This window comes from Macaca nemestrina, chromosome 19, assembly GCF_043159975.1.
Source record: "Macaca nemestrina isolate mMacNem1 chromosome 19, mMacNem.hap1, whole genome shotgun sequence".
In the NCBI taxonomy this organism is placed as follows: domain Eukaryota; kingdom Metazoa; phylum Chordata; class Mammalia; order Primates; family Cercopithecidae; genus Macaca; species Macaca nemestrina.
The window spans coordinates 22,485,594-22,503,979 of record NC_092143.1 but is presented as its reverse complement, the minus strand read 5'-3'; the positions used below and the strand labels follow the sequence as shown (position 1 = coordinate 22,503,979).

At 45.9% G+C, this 18,386-nt stretch overlaps 1 protein-coding gene across 3 annotated transcripts in view; it reads left to right on the top strand.

Moving 5' to 3' along the window:
• The first annotated feature begins 973 nt into the window (after positions 1-973).
• The window catches only part of LOC105477069 (NEDD4 like E3 ubiquitin protein ligase), a 362,247-nt gene continuing 344,834 nt past the window's right edge, over positions 974-18,386 (top strand). For 2 of the 3 annotated variants that reach the window (XM_011733413.3, XM_011733409.3), the window contains exon 1: positions 975-1,122. In XM_011733413.3, coding sequence (XP_011731715.2) covers positions 1,075-1,122 — 48 coding nt within the window. In that variant the 5' untranslated portion in view covers positions 975-1,074. Of the gene's footprint in view, positions 1,123-18,386 lie in introns of all 3 variants that reach the window. The other variant, XM_071085266.1, reaches the window with a different exon arrangement.

Below are 18,386 nucleotides of genomic sequence, written 5' to 3'. Positions count from 1 at the left end.
CTGTATGTTTTCGTGTGGGTGGGTGTGTACTCGGGGCGGGCGCTATGTTGGTTTTGTTCCCTACAAGGTTGACACAGGCAATGGCGACTCGCGGCCACACTGGGGCAGCCTCTCCTCGGCTGGCGGCCGGGCCGGGCGGCTTGCTCCCGGGAGCTGACAATGTAGCCAAGTCCTGCTAGCCGGGGCTGCAAAGAATTTAAAGGGGTCTAGAAACATCCATCTTTTCCCCTTTTCCCAGTTAACAGCGAGCTCAGGGCTCTTGGTAAAAAGACCACCAGGAGGAAGAAACGCTCAGGGCGTTTTTGTTATTGTTCGCAAAAGCCTCTATCGCCCCCAAACGTCCAGCGCGCCCCCTCCCCTAAGCGGAGGGAACCTGGGAGGGGAGGGAGGGTCGGCGGCGCCGGCCAAGCGCGCCCGTACACGCCCCTGCGGACCCGCCTAGCGGCGGGGTGACCCCCACCGCGCCGCGCTGGAGGCCCCGGGCCGGGGTGGGCGTGGGGCTGAACTCCGCTACCCCCGCAGCCCGCGGCCCTCTCCCCAGCCCGGCTTGTGATTGGCTTGGGGGGCGCGTGCGCCCGCCCCGACGAGCGGGGAGGGTCCCCTCGCGGCGCCGGTGGGAGGAGGCGGAGGAGGGGGCGGAGAGAGCGGGGGCCCGGACGGCGCTAGCGAGGAGGCGGGCGAGCCGGGTCCCCGGGAGCGCGAGGAGGCTCGGAGAGGGGCGGAGAGCCGTGGGGCGGGAGGGAGGCGCGGGCCGCAGGGAGGGAAAGCCCGGCGGGCTCTGCGCCGCCGCCGCGCGCAGGGAGAGGCGCCGGGGCTGCCGCTGGGTGCTCGGCGCGCTCTCGGGAGCCGCCGGCCCGCTGGTCCCGCAGCCTTCCGGGAGGAAGCGGCGCCGGCAGCGGCCGGGGCGCGCGCTCGGGCACCCTCACCTGCCGGCGCCCGGCCGGTTCCCCGGCAGGGCGTGCGCAGGGCAGGGTGCGGGACCGGGGGGACCTGGAGGCAGAGGGGAGACCCGGCCGCCCGCGCCGCAGCACAGCCGCCGGGAGCGCCTCGGACCCCGCGCGGGTCGCCGGCTCCATGGCGACCGGGCTCGGGGAGCCGGTCTATGGACTTTCCGAAGACGAGGTGAGTGGCACCCCCTTCCTGCCCGGGACTCCCCAGGGAGTTCCTGTCCCGCGCCGGCAGGGGGAGGGGAAAGGGGCCGCCCCCGGGGTGCTCGTACCCGGCGTCTGCAGGAGCCCCAAAGCGGGAGGGCCCCGGAGCGGGATCGAGGGGAGCTTGGGTCCTTCCGCATCCCCCATCCTCGTCAAGCCGAGCGCATTGTTTGTAAATAAAGCGGCGCGACGCCCTTGGAGCTGGGGGTTCACTCCGCTGCTCCTCGCTTTTGGGAGGGGAGGGAGGGGGCACGCGCGCCTCTCTTCCCCCTTCGTCTCTTCCCCCTTCCTCTCCAAGCAGCGTCTCCTGGGGCTGTTGGGCAACTTTCCGCCTCTCGCCCCTGCAGCCCGGGAGTCCATGATGCATGTCACGTCTGGGTCGCGCGGCTGGAGACCCGGGGCTGCGGAGGAGCCGGATCATTTCCCCCTGGAACTTTCTGTCTCATGATTGTGTGGATCAGCAGGCGCTCAGAAGCCTGTGCGTGCTTATCCCGCCGGGAATGGGGGACACGCTGCGCGTGTCCCTCCCCTCGTTTTGCAAAGTCTACGGCTAGGATTGTGGATTTCGGAGCCTCGGTGGGGGAGGTGTTCAAGGCTGGTGGCAGGTGTTCCTGCAAACTTGGGGAGGAAGCTTGCAGCCCTGCCATTTTTTTCCTCCCGAGGATTCAAAGCCCGGCACCTCCGGGGTGGGTGGGGAGAGGAAAGCTCAATTGATCTCTTTTATTAATAAAGCGAATGAATAAGCCACGCCTTCCAGGCGGTCGGTTTCACTGGAAAGGGCTTTGTTTTTACCTTCTCTCTCTCTTCCGTGCCTCCCACTCCCCCCTTTTGAAACAGTCCTTCTAAATCACTGCCTAGTCCTCTTTCGACCAGCCACCCTCGGCCCTTACTGGTATGTTGCTCTGCCAAAAAGGGGGGTGGGACCCTTGTCGCGGGCGCGGCGTGACAGGCAGGCTGGATGGAGCAGGTAGGAGTGGTTTGCCATCTGTCGGGGTGCGCGCTCAGGTCTGGCTACCCTTTCGAGAGGTGAATTTACAACCCAAGAAGCATTACTCAGCAGGGAGGTATTTCCTATCCTGGTTGTGCATTTCATGAAAAGTTGATGCCTGGAAATTCAGGCTTTCTCGATTTCTCTTTCTTTCCCTCCCTCCTTTCTTTTCAGAGGTTCTCTCTTTCTCTCGTGATGGGGGTGGGGTTGGAAGAAAGGCTATTATCTGAGACAGGCTCGCGTTATGGCTCCGCTCTCTGCAGCTCTCCTACTCTGGCATAGTGTGTGTGTGTGCCTGTGTGCTACGTAAGTGTGGAATGAAAGGTATTTTGGGGTGGGAAGGGTGTTTGGGGTATGAATTGTTTTCTTAGCGGTGCTAGGCAAAGCTTGATGTATTTATTTGATCAAAGAATGATCACAGTGCAAATAATGTGTGATTTGTGTGTTTGATTACTTTGCCTCGCTGTGCTTTTGTAAAATAATTTCCCGTTTTGTGTAACTACCTGGGGATAGGTGAAAAGTAGCATTGTTTCATTGACCCCGGGGGATTCTCCTCTCTCCCTCCTGGCTTCTCTCTTTGAGGAGCTTTCGATTGCATCCTTTACTTCTCCATTTAATTAGTGGCAGTAGAGGGCAGGCCCTGAGCTCTTAGAGTTGCAGAGACACGGACATTCCTAAACAAAGGGGCTACTTGGGTTGACGTATTGCGGGGCCCGGGGGGGGGGGGGCGTGGGGGTGAGGACAGCTGCATTTCATCCTAGGTTCTTTTAAAAAATGTTTTAATAACATGATTATTTGTAAAAACTCTCCGAAAAAAGGATTTTAAGAGTGTTTTGAGAAGTGCAACTGGATAGATAAAACACGTTAATGTCACTGTTGTTTATGCTTTATTTACATTGGCAGTGAGTGTCAGAATCTACCTAGAGCACATCTTGCCACTTTTGTCTACAGGAGTCACTACTAATCATCATAACTGGTGTCTAGTGTGAAAGTGAAGCTTGGAATGTAAACAGAGTCCGAGTGTGTGTTGGCATGTGACTGGGTTCACTCCTGCATGTTGCTAGAAGGGAATTTGGGGCTGTATAGGAAATAGCAAGAGGTGATGAAGACATCTTTTATTATCTATTTATTGCCATGTCGCTGGTAATATTTAGTTGCACACACATTGTCTTACACAAGATGAGTCTCATCTGTCTTCCTTTTTCAACTTTCTCCTACCAGTGAAAAAATAAGCGAGGGCAGTTTTGATGACTTCACATTTCAGTGGTATTTGTTTTTCATGGGCGGTTTCATGCTGTCAGGTTGCCCTTCAGAGAATCAGGGAATGCCTTCGTAGAATATTAACGACAAATTGTTGAATTTGCACAGCTTGTTTTGTGTCCCTGAATTAGTATGTGTAAGAAAAACCAATGGAAGGTTTTAGCAGGCTCTGAAAGTAGAATGCCCGCTGAAGCAAACGGCAGGGTTTTTCTTCCAAGGCGTATTAAGTATGGGTGCACTTCAGCTCGTAGGCCTGGTGTGCTGCAGAATATCCCATACGAAGAGATTTTGACCGCTATTTAGACGAGTGACCTCATAAACCCTTTAGCAAAGTAGACACTCATACCTACCACATTTCTTCAAAGTAGATTTGTATTTTGATTTGAGATTGATGAAAAGCATGATAGGTTTGGAGTGCACCTAGTTATGTCCCAGCTCATAAAGACTGTTGAGTTCTCTGCACTGCTGTTGATGAAGCATTGCATGAACCCAGAAAATGGGGATGCCAAAGCAGAGGCTTTGGTGCTGTTCCTTGCATCATCAGCAGATGTCTGTCCCCTTTGTAGAAGGTAAGGGGTTGAGATGTGGGCTGTGTTTGTGTGAATGTATGTGCTATTTAATTTTTGCTGTGTGTTTCAGGCGGAGGTTTCTCTGGTGAGTTATAATTCATATTTATCCTGATTTAAATCATGTCATTTTAGGTAGCCAGATTTAAAACCGTCAGATGAAGTACTTTTGGTGTTGGAGGGATTAGCAGTTTACAAAACTTCTGATCCATGGCCCAAAATCACATTTGGTTTGGAATCAGAACACTTTTGACTAGTTTCTGCATCTGGCTTGAGTCCTTGGTGGATTTTTTGTTTTGTTTTATTTATTTATTTTTGTCAATCTGTAGTGCATTTTGGTATAGTTTACTTATGAATGTTACTGCTAACTTTCTGAAATCTTTAATCCATTTTAGAAAGGGATAATTTATTGAAAAGATTTTTCTACTGATCAAAATACTGGGATTGAATGGCAGCTTCTTATCACATTAGATATGACATTAAGTAATTTCATTAGTAGTTAAAATGAAGCAAATGGCATACAAATGAAGGCCAGGCTGACATAGGATAAATGACACCTTCTCTCCTTATCCTATACAAATACGATAGTTGGCTACTTTTGAATGCCTCTTCTATACCAATGGTAAAAATCCGGCTTAATTGAGGCCACATTCTAGCCTAGGCACAATCAGTGGCTTGCATTATGTCCTTTGAGATGTGGCAGATCTGCTTATAGGTGCCAGTCACCACAGCTCCCTGCTGGCTTGCTGGCTTAGGGGTCTTTCTACTCATTTGCATATAATTATCTACTTTATAATCAGCCTTTGAGGTTAACTTTTGGCATGGATACCATATGTTTTTCACTTTAAGATACTGTCACTTTTAAGATGCGCCATGAGAGCAAAGTGCTGAGCCTTGTGCACATACTGTGTTGCTTAATTCTCATGAGAACTGTATGAGCTGGGCTGTGATTTACAGATGAGGAATGAAAGCTCAAAGAGGTTACGTGACCTGGATAAGGACACAAAACAAGTTATGGAGCCAGGTATTTTGAAGAGAAAGGCCTAGTTTTTAACATGCTGAATAATCCTCCCTTTCTGCCAAATGCCTGGAAAGGTCTTAATATCTAGATTATTCAAGATAATGTAAGAGAAATAAACACCACTGGTTGCAAACTGATGGCTACTGGACCAGATTTGACCAGGAGCCGTGCTTAATGTGGTCTCCAGAGTGTTTTAAAGCTTGGAAATTTCATGAAAATGGTAAAAATCTGGCTTAATTGGGGCCACATTCTAACCTAGTTACAGTCAGTGGCTTGCATTATGTCCTTTGAGATGTGGCAGCTAGTTGTGCTATGGTTGCAGTCACGACTACTTTCTGTTGTCTTAGGGGTGTTTCTACTCATTTACATATAATTATCCACTTCATAACAAACCTTTAAGGCTAACCTTTGGCGTGGATACCATATTTCTTTCACTTTAAGATGCTGTCACTTTTAAGATAATGCCACTATTTCATGTACCCCTAAGAGAAAAAATTGCTGTCAAGTTACGACATACTGTTCATCTTATGAAGCATCCTTATTTCAGAGAAGTTGAAATATGAAAACAAGGATATTTTAGAATTGATGAATTACAGTGACTAGAAACCTGGGAAAACTCCAAGCCATCAGTTTCAATAGCTCCAATCATTCAATACTTTTAAGTCAACGAGTAGTCAGATTTCTGCTTTTCTATGTTTGAGAAAACTGCTAGGAAAAGAGAAGTGCTCTTAAATAGGCATTAGCAAAGAAGGAACTGGGGTCCTAGATGATAGCCAACTGGATAGCCATCTGTAAGTGATTAAGAATAGTTGTTAGTTTTAAAAAGGGGGCCTGTGTGTATTTTCAAGAGATGACTTGGGAGACCCTATGTGCCATCTTTGCAGCTGTGCAAAACGGTGAGGACAAGATTGCTTTCAGAAATTGTGGTTTAGATTTTGCTTGGATCTCAAGGTGAATGCTGACGGGCTGTTTTCTGAAGAGAGAGAAGGCTTGCCCAGTCATGCCAAGTCCAAGGCCTGTGTCGGGTCTAGATGCTGGATGGTAGACTGTATACCCAGGACATATAGGTAATGTTTGAGAAACAAATCTTAAAAGGGCCTAGTTTTCATGGTGACATTTAAAATCAGTTTTTAAAATTCTTGAATATAACGTGTTGTTTTAAAATTTGATTCTAGGGACCGGGTACAGTGTTCACTCCTGTAATCCTAGCATTTTGGGAGATGGAGGCAGGTGAATCACTTTAGCTCGGGAGTTTGAGGCCAGGCTGGGCAACATGGTGAAACCCCACCTCTACAAAAAATAGAAAAGTTAGCTAAACATGGCAGCATGTGCATGTGGTCCCAGCTACTTGAGAGGCTGAGGTGGGAGGATCACTTAAACCTGGAGGCAGAGGTTGCAGTGAGCCAAGATCATGCCACTGCACTCTAACCTGGGCAACAGAGTGAGACCCTGTTTCAAAAAAAAAAAACAAACTACTGAATATAATTTATTTTCTTCACAGATGTAGTGTGTGTGGAATTTGTAGACATTGACATTTTAATTTTCATTATATTTAGTTTTATTAAATCAGAATGTTATGATTGTTTATTTCATTATTGAACATCAGTTTCCTTAATTTAAGGAATAAAAATAATTTTGCTTAGGCCAGACATAGTGGCTTACATCTGTAATCCTAGCATGTTGAAGGCCAAGGCTGGTGGATCACTTGAGGTCAGGAGTTTGAGACCAGCCTGGCCAACATGGTGAAACCCTGTCTCTACAAAAACAAAAAAAGAAAAGAAAAGAAAAAAAATTAGCTGGGCATGGTGGTGGACACCTATAATCCCAGCTACTCTGGAGGCTGAGGCAGGAAAATAGCTTGAACCCTGGAAGCAGAGATTATAGTGAGCCGAGATCGCACACCATTGCACTCCAGATTGGGTGACAGAGTGAGACTCTGTCGCAATAATAATAGTCCGGGGCAGTGGCTCATGCCTGTAATCCCAACACTTTGGGAGGCCGAGGCTGGAGGATCACCTGAGGTCAGGAGTTTGAGACCAGCCTGGCCAACATGGTGAAACTCTGTCTTTACTAAAAATACAAAAATTAGCTGGGCATGTTGGGAGGCAACTGTAATCCCAGTTACTCAGAAGGCTGAGGCAGGAGAATTGCCGGGAGGCAGAGAAGTTCAGGCCATTGCACTCCGGCCTGGGCAACAAGAGCAAAACTCAAAAAAAAGAATAGTAATAATTTTGCTCCAAGGGTGAGGACGGTGACAAATGGTGATCCTCAGATGACTGCAGTTTATTTGCCATTACAGAATGCAATTCAAATGAAAACCATTGCACAGTATTCAGGTGTTTCTTCAGTGCAGTGTGTGTCCACATCACCAGGAAGCTTACTTGGGAAAGCTTGTTTTGGGATTCTGGGGTACCTCAATATATCTGGTATATTTTCCCCAGAAAAATGAGTAATCTTCGGGGGCTGAAGTGGACAGATTGCTTGATGCCCAGGAGTTTAAGACCAGCCTGGGCAACGTGGTGAAACCCCGCCTCTACAAAAAATACAAAAACTTAGCTGGGTATGGTGGCATGTACCTGTGGTCGTGGCTGCTGGGGAGGCTGAGGTGGGAGGATGGCTTGAACCTGGGAGGTTGAGGCTGCAGTGAGCCATGATCATGCCACTGCACTCCAGCCTGGGTGACAGAGCAAGACACTGTCTCAGAAAACAAAGGCAAACAAGCCAAGATCACCCCAAAGAAGAATTCCCAACATATTAAAAGTCATTGAGTTTTGTACCCTTTAAATGGATGAATTGTGTTGTGTGTGAATTACATCTCAATAAAACTGTTTAAAAATATTAAGAATGATTGCCTAGCACCTTTGGGAGGCCGAGGCAGGCAGATCACGAGGTCAGGAGATCGAGACCATCCTGGCTAACATGGTGAAACCCTGTCTCTACTAAAAATACAAAAAATTAACCGGGTGTGGTGGCGGGCACCTGTAGTCCCAGCTACTCTGGAGGCTGAGGCAGGAGAATGGGGTGAACCCGGGAGGTGGAGCTTGCAGTGAGCTAAGATTGCACTACTGCACTCCAGCCTGGGCGACAGAGCGAGACTCCATATCAAAAATAAATAAATAAATAAATAAAAGAATGACTGAGTGTGACATTATTGCTGCAGTACCTTGGAGTTTCTGCTAAATTACTTTTGCACTCATTTCAAAAGGAAGCAGCTGTGCTCATTGCTAATTTAATCACCTGTCTGCTTGTGCAGTGTTTAAAATGGCATCATGAAAACATGGCAGTGTGTGATAGATTAACAGCCAATTAAATTTTTTATTTTAAGTTACAAGATCTATATTAAACAGATTTTATTGTTGCCCTTAAATTTCCAGTCTTAGATGAGTAGCAGCAGTGAAAAAAAGAGATCCTAACTTAAGAGTTTTCAAGCTTTTTGATGTTGCAGGTATTTGAATAAGTGGGTCTGTCTTACTGAAATATTTGTTAACTGGCGATAAAGCAAACTATGTGTTGATCTTTTGGTAGTCCATGCTAAGGAGGATTAGAATAATATATAAATAATATAATGGTGACAATAAGTATTAGGGCAGGAGGATTAAAGAAGGGTGGGAGAAGTATGACAAAATGTTACTTTCTGTTTTTACATTGTTTCTCTCTTCCAGGTCACAATATAAACAAATGTATTTCATTTTCAGACTATAGGTGGCAATGTTTGTACTCTTCACTGTTTAATGTTACTGTTGGCTTGGATGTTGCTTGTTGCTGGAATATGGAAATGAGAGCATAATTTAGAGTTGAGAATAAAGAAACTAGATTTAGAAAACTAGAAACTAGATTTAGATTTAGTAGAGACTTCCTAAATAGTCCTAGTTCTGCTGTGTGGACCCTCCCATAACTTTCTGTTACTGACTCTGAGAAGGAGCTGATAATTACGACAACTACTGATGTTTGATTAGCAGAGACATTCTTGATTCCTGATGCAAGATTGTGGCTGAAGTTTTAGCAGGACGTTTGGTGGTCGATGGTGTAAAGATCTGGGCCTCTTATTTCATGAATAGTAGAATCTCACTGTGATTGTAATACTTCGTTTTGAACCTGAGTGGTGATTATTGTAATGCCTTTAGGTGAGAAAAGCCTTATTATGTAAGTGTATCTGGGGTAACTAGCTTAAATTTGACACCCCAGTCGACTTTTTGTCCCTGACTTCAGTCCTGTATTGATTCAAAACTCACCAAGTTAAATGGCAAGGCTCTCAGATTCCCTTGCTGTCATCACATTCAGTGTTTGGTGACTTCTTGGCAGGCAGACATCTACCAAGAGATTTTGTATTCTTTTTATACCTCCTATTCACCAAAAGAAAAGGGCCATTCAAAAGTGAGTTTTTCTTTTCTTTTTTTTTTTTTTAAGTTTAAAAAGCTGTGATGTGGCCGCCTATGGTGGCTCATGCCTGTAATCCTATCTGTTTGGGAGGCCAGGGCAGGCAGATCACTTGAGGCTGGGAGTTCAAGACCAGCCTGACCAACATGGCAAAACCCCATTTCTACTAAAAATACAAAAATTAGCCGGGCGTGGTGGCATGCCCCTATAATCCCAGCTACTTGGGAGGCTGAGGCAGGAGAATCGCTTGAACCTGGGAAATGGAGGTTGTGGTGAGCCGAGATTGCGCCTCTGCACTCCAGCCTGGGTGACAGTGAAACTGTCTCAAAAAAAAAAAAAAAAAAAAAAAAAGCTGTGATGTGAAATCTATCCTGTGAAGGTGGAACTTGGAAGGGCTTGTAAGGATAGTGGTCCCATGAAGAGCATGAACAAACCGAGGGAACTGTCCTTTTGCTGGTTTGGGTGATGTCCCATCACCCGTCACTTTGTTTGGGCTGCAGTGGACCAGTGATTTCCCAGGCACACTGAAGTGACATGTAGATGGCTTGTTTAAGTGGCTCCGGCATGTTTCCACCTCCTGTCTACCAGGCAGAGACCGTGTGCCCTGACTTGAGGGGACCCAGTGGTGTGGTGACGAGGGCCTGATTTGCATCTCCACCCCCTGGACTTACCTGTGTTAACAATTTTTTTTTTTTTTTTTTTTTTTGAGATGAAGTCTCACTGTGTCGCCTGGGCTGGAGTGCAGTGGCGTGATCTTGGCTCACTGCAAGCTCTGCCTCCCGGGTTCACGCCATTCTCCTGCCTCAGCCTCCTGAGTAGCTGGGACGACAGGCGCCCGCCACCACGCCCGGCTAATTTTTTTGTATTTTTAGTAGAGACGGGGTTTCACCGTGTTAGGCAGGGTGGTCTTGAACTCCTGGCCATGTGATCCGCTTGCCTCGGCCTCCCAAAGTGCTGGGATTACAGGTGTGAGCCACTGCGCCCGGCCAACAATTTTTACATTCTAATTAATTTCTAGTTTCCACCCTGAATCAAGGGTTAGCTCTTGGTCTCCTTGGGTGCAATTTTGGATCATGTCTTAGAATGTATATTTAAAAGCATGTAGTAAAGCTGGAATTCCCATTGTGGGTAAATGCTGAGATTGTTGTAACAGTGAGAAGTGCACTTGGGAACCATGGCCAATGCTTCTCTAGCTGACCGGAGGTCACACTGAGTTGCCTCTGTTGAACTTCTGTTATGAATGAATGTTGGAAAATGCAAAGCTAATCATTTTTTTAACCTGATCTCTGTGACGTTAAGTTTTAGATTTATGTTTTGGCAAGTGAGTGTTGGATGTCACTAATGTGAGGAAGCCTGTGAGGGCAGACTTTGGGTCAGAGGTAATATAGGAGATGACCCTTTCTATCAATTTTTCTTGTTTAATTGAAGATGTTTGTGTTGAATGGGTTAGTTTTATTTACATGTGTAAGTTCTTTTTGTCTTAATGCTAGAAGTTACTTTGGTTTTTCAGAAAATGCAAGTAATCCTAATCTATTTAGAGAATTACTTTGCTTAGTAAGCACTCAGTACTATTTAGTAATGGGGAAACATGTGTTTGTGTCCCACAGCGTGACAGGCTCCACAAACTTACTTACGAATCTCCTGACTACCCCGAGAACCTGAAGAATGGGACTTTGTGGAGAATCTTCTGCTTTCTTTGCTAGTCTCTATTTTTCCTTCTCAGTTATTAAGTGAGTTGTCTTTGGGTGTCCTCATCATGCTGACTTCATCTTGCCCAGTTTGTTTTGGGTAGAGGAAGGAGTGCAAGGTTTCAAGAAAAAGCAAAGCCTGTATAACATGGTGAGACCCCATCTGTACTAAAAATAACCAGAATTATCTGGATATGGTGGCACATGCCTGTGGTCCCAGCTACTTGAGAGGTCCAGGTGGAAAGATCATTTGAGCACAGGAGTTCAAGGCTGCGATGAGTAATGACTGCACCACCGCACTCCAGTCTGGGCAACAGAAGGAGACATCATTTCAAAAGAAAAAGAAAAAAAAAGACAATCAGTTCACTTCCTATTATTCTTCTTGCTCTTATTCCTTTTGTGCTTCGTGCATTGTGTGTGACAATTGGATGCAGCCTTAACTATTGTCAGTAACTTGGTTTTTAAGTTTCAAACTGTCTGTATTTCCTCCCCACTTGTTAACTCCAGAAGATAAATGAATGTGGCTTTTGGATTGAGCTACATTTACAGGGAGCTGAACTTCCCCTGTTGACTTTGAATTCTAGAGTATGCTTATGCTGATTCTTGAGAAATTGGCATGTGCCGTGCCTTTGGAATCAATACCTTAATTTTCAGTGAATATTATTTGTGTTATTACTAAAGAGAGCACTTTAAGCCAGGAGTAAGAGCTTTTCCTCCTTTCGAGAAGTGAGGTACAGAAGAGTATACTGCAGCTGTGGGAGTGATGAGTGGGGTGGGGCAGTGTTGAAGAATAATACCATGAAGATGTCAGCAGTATCATATTAAAAAGTAGGTTATAAGACAGTGGATGGAGTAGAACCCTATTGTGCGTAAAAGTGTTTACATGTAGAGAAGATGACTAGGGACTGGGCGCAGTGGCTCACGCCTATGATCTGAACCACTTTGGGAGATAGAGGTGGGAGGATCACTTGAACCCAGGAGTTCAAGACCAGCCTGGGCAACATAGTGAGACTCTGTCTCTACAAAACAAGAAAAAGGAAAAACTGACTAGGGATATATTCCAGCATGTTAATGGAGGTTATCTTTGAGCAAAGGGGATTATCGGTAGTTTTTTATTGTCTCTTGTTTTGCTTACATGTGTTTTCTGTATTTCTACAATAAATCTTTTTTTCTTAATATAAAAGTTTAAACCTGAGTTTAAAAATCCCCGAATGGCATGTACTTCAAGCTTCAAGTGAAAGGTTATAGTACTTGTTCAGTACAAATATTGACATGGTGTTTGTTCAGTGGAACATTTATTTATTTAGGGTCCGCCTTGTGTTTTGTATCTAAGGATCACAAGGTCATTTTCATGTTAGGAGCTCACCACTACGTTGGGAGTTGGAGGGATAAAGTAAGGATTATTTTAAGAAAAAAATGACTAGTAAATTGTATTTCTTTTTCCCCACTTGCAGTTTGCAAAATAGATGTTTCATTTCTCTCCACTGTGGACACTTGAAGTTTGAATTTCTGTCCTTCTGTGCACTTCAGTTGCGTGAAAGTAATTTACATTGCTAGTAGTGTTTTGGGTTCTCTGAAATTTTTTGTGTGTGCTATGGAAATTGTCTCCTGTGATCAGACTCAAATCCGTTTCTCCTTATTTTTGTTTTCTTAGGTTTTGAATTAGAGACCTTCTCATTATTAGGTGTTGAATAGTTTGAGGTGTCAGAGTGATAGCTATGCATAGCAATACTCACCTGTGAGTGGTCAACTCTTCTCTGTTTCTTTCCACTGACTTGTGATATCCAGCCACTGTTGGGTGTGACCTAGAGTATATCTCTTCCCAAACAGAAGGGTGGAGTTGACAAACACCATGTTGCATTTAATCAGAGACTTGTCCTTGTCCCCCTTTCCCCAGCCTTTTAATAATTCTGAATTCATGTTATAGTTGGTACGTGTTTAAAGTGTTGGTAGATTTCTTGTACTCACACCATCCTCCTCCACTCCTGTCACCCCCAAAAAGTGACAGCTGACAGTTGATGGCGTCTTAGAATTGTGAGGCTTGAGTTGGTCCTTCTCAATTCATGGTTTATGGTGGCCCATAAATTGTGAAAGATAATTGATAGTTGTCATGGGAACTGGTTGTGGTGTTTAGTTATGATGTCTCAATTAGGAAATGTTCACCTAGACAGTAAGGAAATGGACCAGCTCAGGGATGTCTTTAGGAACCAGGTTCATTGTTTTTTCTGCTTTCCCTTCTACAGCCTGGCTCTTTCCAGGGCTTCTTGGTCCTAGGCTGGCTGCCACTGACAGAGCTATGCATTTTTAAATTTTTTTATTTTTTTTCGAGACAGTTTTGCTCTGTCGCCCAAGCAAGAGTGCAGTGACACCATCTTGGTTCACTGCAACCTCCGCCTCCTGGGTTTAAGTATTCTCCTGCCCCAGCCTCCCGAGTAGCTGGGACTACAGGCATGTACCACCACACCCAGCTAATTTTTTTATTTTTAATGGAGATGGAGTTTCACCATGTTGGCCAGGTCGGTCTTGAACTCCTGACCTCAAGTGATCCGCCTGCCTTGGCCTCCCAAAGTGCTGAGATTATAGGTGTGAGCCACTGTGCCCAGCCAGAGCTATGCCTGTTTTTTGTTTGTTTGTTTGTTTTTTTGTTTTTGTTTTTAAGTATGTACTTGTAAAGGAAAGAGAAAGGCCTCCTGTGCCTTTCTCTTAAAATTAAGGAAATCTTCCCTTGTGTCTCAGGGCCCACAGAAGCTGAGATCTGTTCATCCTGCAACCAGTTGCCGTGGCAAGGAGGAGATAGAATTACCTTTTTTTCCTTACCTCTTGAGCTGGGGGTAAAGTAGGCATGGTGACCCTGCATTCCACACCTTGGATAGTATGTCCACCTTCAGAAATGCCCCTGGCTTCGTGAAACGCACATTCTCCCTTTCCTCAGGGAGGCAACCTGAATATGCATCTACGTATTGCAAGGATCTCTGGGTAATATTGCACCTGAAAGGAGGTTTTTTTTTTTTTTTTTTTTAAATTATCTGGTCTCTGAAAACATTGAACCTACAATGGGCAAGAAAGAACAGGATGACTGCAATGAACCTTCTATTTGGAGAAGGAGAAAATAAGTCACTCACGGTGGGGTAGCTGGCTGAACAGGAACAGCTGGGAGTGTTTGCTTTGGTCAGCCGGTCTGGCAGCTTGCCTCTGCTGAAGTCTGTCCAGGGTGAGAATCTCCCTTGGGCATTGTCCTCTGCAGCTGCACCTGGATGGGGTAGGCACTGGCAAAGTTCCTTTTCTTGGGTGCTGCTTGGCATTAGTCTGGGGCTTCAGGATTGGTTGTCTTCGGGTGGAATAGCCACAGGCTTGTTCCAGCCTTACTGAGAATGCCTTTGGCAAAACTGCTCCCAGGAAAACTCAGGCTCTGGGTTTTGCGTCTAGTCAATTCCATGGGCTGGTAATGGCAGCCAGTGATCTTACCTAGATGAAGTCTCTGGTTCTGGGAATTCCTGGGTCTTAACAGTAAGTCCCATAGCCCCGCTAATCCCCACCGCATCTGCCTTGAGGCAATTTAAAAATAGCCTAGAATGAAGAGCCACACAGTTTGGGTCTAACAGACAAGAGGGGCCATTTAACCCACTCTGCTTTTGCTCTCTGGCGTATCAAGAATGAGCAACTTCCCCACACTGGGATTCTGGGACTCTGAGTACCCACTTCCCTTCACTCAGCCATTCCAATTTCTTAAAGCAATTTTTAAAAAATAGTAGTAAGGCTGGGTGCAGTGGCTCACGCCTGTAATCCCAGCACTTTGGGAGGCTGAGGAGGGTGGATCACGAGGTCAGGAGATAGAGACCATCCTGGCCAACGTGATGAAACCCCGTCTCTACTAAAAATACAAAAATGAGTTGGGCATGGTGGCAGGAGCCTGTAATCCCAGCTACTCGGGAGGCTGAGGCAGGAGAATCGCTTGAACCCGAGAGATGGTGATTGCAGTGAGCCAAGATCGTGCCACTGCACTCCAGCCTGGCGACAGAGTGACACTCCGTCTCAAAAAGGTGGTAAATTACACATGACAAAATTAACTTTCTTAGCCACGTTAAAGTGTATGGTTTGGTGGCACTACATGCATGCACATTGTTGGGCGGCCATCACCCCCGTCTAGCCATAGAACTCTTTCATCTTGCAAAACTGGAAATGCCATACTTGTGAACCAGTACCTCCCCATTCCCAGCCATTCCAGTTTCTTGTACCACATCTTCTCTTTGATACAAAATCTTTGATAGGGTTTTGATTTAAGGCAACAGCAGTTGAATCTGATGAATTCAACAGAGAAGGAATCCACTGAAGGAATTTGGGGTAGCACAGGACTACTTGTCACACTGAAGAGACAGACCTGGACAGGGGTCAGGGACCAATGAAGCCTGGGCATCCAGAATCATAGCTGTTAGCGCATTTTATTGTTTTTATGTAAGAGTCAGCTCAGAAGTCACTGTTCAAAGCTGGGCACTCTGTGTCTCCAACTATCCCTCTTCACATCCCAGACTCAAAGGCACCTTCCTGCATGGTTACTTCTACTGAATACTTCACTGACAGCAATGAAGGATTATTTGTTTATATTCCTGTCTCATATAGATTAGGCACCTCTTCAGAGCAACAGCCACATCCCAATGATTTATCTCCAGTCCCAAGCACCGAATCAGACCCCTTAATGGTTTACTCCATTCAAGTGATGATCTCAGGTTAGACAATCTTGAGGTCAGTTGGTCAAAGAAAAAACATCTTTTTAATGTATTTTTGAATTCTAATTTGTTTGTGCAATATAGATTACTCCTTCTATTTTCTTTTTCTTTCTTTTTTTTCCTTAAGAGATGGGATCGCAGTATGTTGGCCAGGCTGGCCTCTAACTCCTGGGCTCAAGCACTTCTCCCACCTTGGCTTCCTAAAGTTCAGGGATGACACGTGTGAGCCACCATGCTCAGCCCCTCCTCCTATTTTCTAGTCTGTGTCATTACCGATAATTTTACTCTTTATTCTCTTTCCTCAAATTCTAAGTGAAAAGACTCCCCTCCTCTCTTGGCCCCAAGAGAGGCGAATGTGTTCCACAGAAGAAGGTCGCAGACTCATGTTTGATTGCTTTATACCATTTTTTCCCCCAGAGGTTCTTGAAAGGGCAAAGAAGTTGTTGAAACTGCCACTACCAATACCGGAGCATCTGCTTGAAACCGATGTTTCTTTTGTGACTCCAGGATCCATGCTGCCTGGCTAAGAAGGGCAGTGTCCTCCTTGCCCAGGTGTTAAACCACAGCAGACCTAGAAAACTGAGATGTCACTCCTCCCCTGGAGTGACAGCAGCGTTAGGAAGTTTGGAATCTGCCAACCCACCTCATCCCGTCCATGAAATTGTCACTTGGCTAGATGTTGATGTAAATGTGCTGTACAAACAAACTCACCTCTTGTGGGACATGTTGACTCTGGTTAGTAACAGTGTATTCTTCAAAATTGCCAAGAGAGTAGATTTTAAATGTTCTTCGTATGCAAACTTCGTAAGTATGCGGGGTAATGCATAGGTTAACTAGCTCAAATTAACCATTCCACAGTGTGTACATATTTCAAAATAACATGTACATGATAAACAGATACAGTTTTCATCAATTAAAATAAACATTTAAAAAAACTAACATGAATCCTCACAATAGCCCTTTGAGGTAGGTGCTATCATTTTATAGGTAGGGAAACTGAGGTACAAGGAGGTTAAATAACTTGCCCAGGGTCACAGAACTACTTAGTAAGTGGCTGAGCCAGAACTTGAACAAGCAGTCCGCATGTAGATACCCCGAGTGGAACCATCACGCTGTGGTGTGTCAGGGAGTGCTTCAAGCAGGGGTTGGTTGGGGGTGGGGTTGAGGTGGGGAAGGCACAGCTGAGCCCTGAGTGGCCAGACCATAAAAGCCAAAGGAAGAAGTGGCTGGATGTAAACAGCTTTGTGGACCTCATCAAGGAGCTGGGACTATATTGTTTGAGGCACACGGAGAAACCTGTTGAGGTCTGGGCTTTTCTTATTAGTAAGTGTGTTGCCCAGACTGGTTTCGAACCCCTGGCCTCAGGCAATCCTCCCATCTCAGTCTTCTGAGTCGCTGGGATTACAGGTGCAAGCCGTTGGGCCTGGCAATCTGGGCTTTTCTAAAGCTCACTGTGCAGCTTTGGGGAGATTGGATTTGAGTTGGACAACCCTAGGCAGTTGCACGAGCTATCCAGGCAGAAATGGTGGTGATGATAGTGAAATGTGCCAGGGGATGAGGCAGGAGGTATTTAGGAGGCAGCTTCCATTGGATTTGGTTATGATTGATTAGGTACAGAAAAAGGGAGGTGTCTGGAATAATCGCTAGGTTTCTTCAGAGGACTAGGTAGATGGGAGGAGGGCAAGAAGCCTATCTCTATTAAATACTTAGTAAGGGGCTCTAAACTGGAGCCTGTCTTGTACCCTTCCTTCTCCCCTAGGGGACATTTGGCAATGCCTGGAGACTTTTTATTTTTTATTTATTTTTATTTTTTATTATTATTTTTTGAGACGGAGTTTCGCTCTTGTTGCCCAGGGTGGAGTGCAGTGGCGCGATCTCGGCTCACTACAACCTCCACCTCCTGGGTTCAAGCGATTCTCCTGCCTCAGCCTCCCGAGTAGCTGGGGTTACAGGTGCCTGTCACCACGCCTGGCTAATTGTATTTTTAGTAGAAATGGGGTTTCACCATGTTGGTCAGGCTGGTCTCGAGCTCCTGACTTCAGGTGATCCACCCGTCTCGGCCTCCCAAAGTGCTGGGATTACAGGCATGAGCCACTGTGCCCAGCTGCCTGGAGACATTTTTGATTGTCACAACTTAGGAGATGCCTCTGACCTCTAGAAGGTGGAGGCCAGAAATGCCGCAGAACATCTTACATGGCACAGTACGGCTCCCACGACGATGATCTCGCCCCAAATGCTGCCGAGGTTGAGAAACCCTGCTGTAGTGTAGTATCAGTTTTACAGGGTTATCTAATTGGATCCATGAACCAGTCATGTTAGATCCGAAAATATGATTTTTCCTGTTTTTCAGATAAAAAACTGAGGCTTAGACAGGATGAGTCACTTGGCCAAAGCTCTGCGGCTAGTAAGTGTTAGAGCCAGAATTTGAACGCAAGTCTTCCAGATGTCAAAATCTACTCCTTCCATTTACCCTGCTGCTTCATGCCTCACAGGGATGCCAAGGAAGATGCACATTGGACTATGGGTTTTTTTTTTCTTTCTGTCGTGGTGGCTCCAGACTGAGGAGGCAGGAAGGAAGGTGGCTATTTATAGTTAGCTGTGCATAGGATCG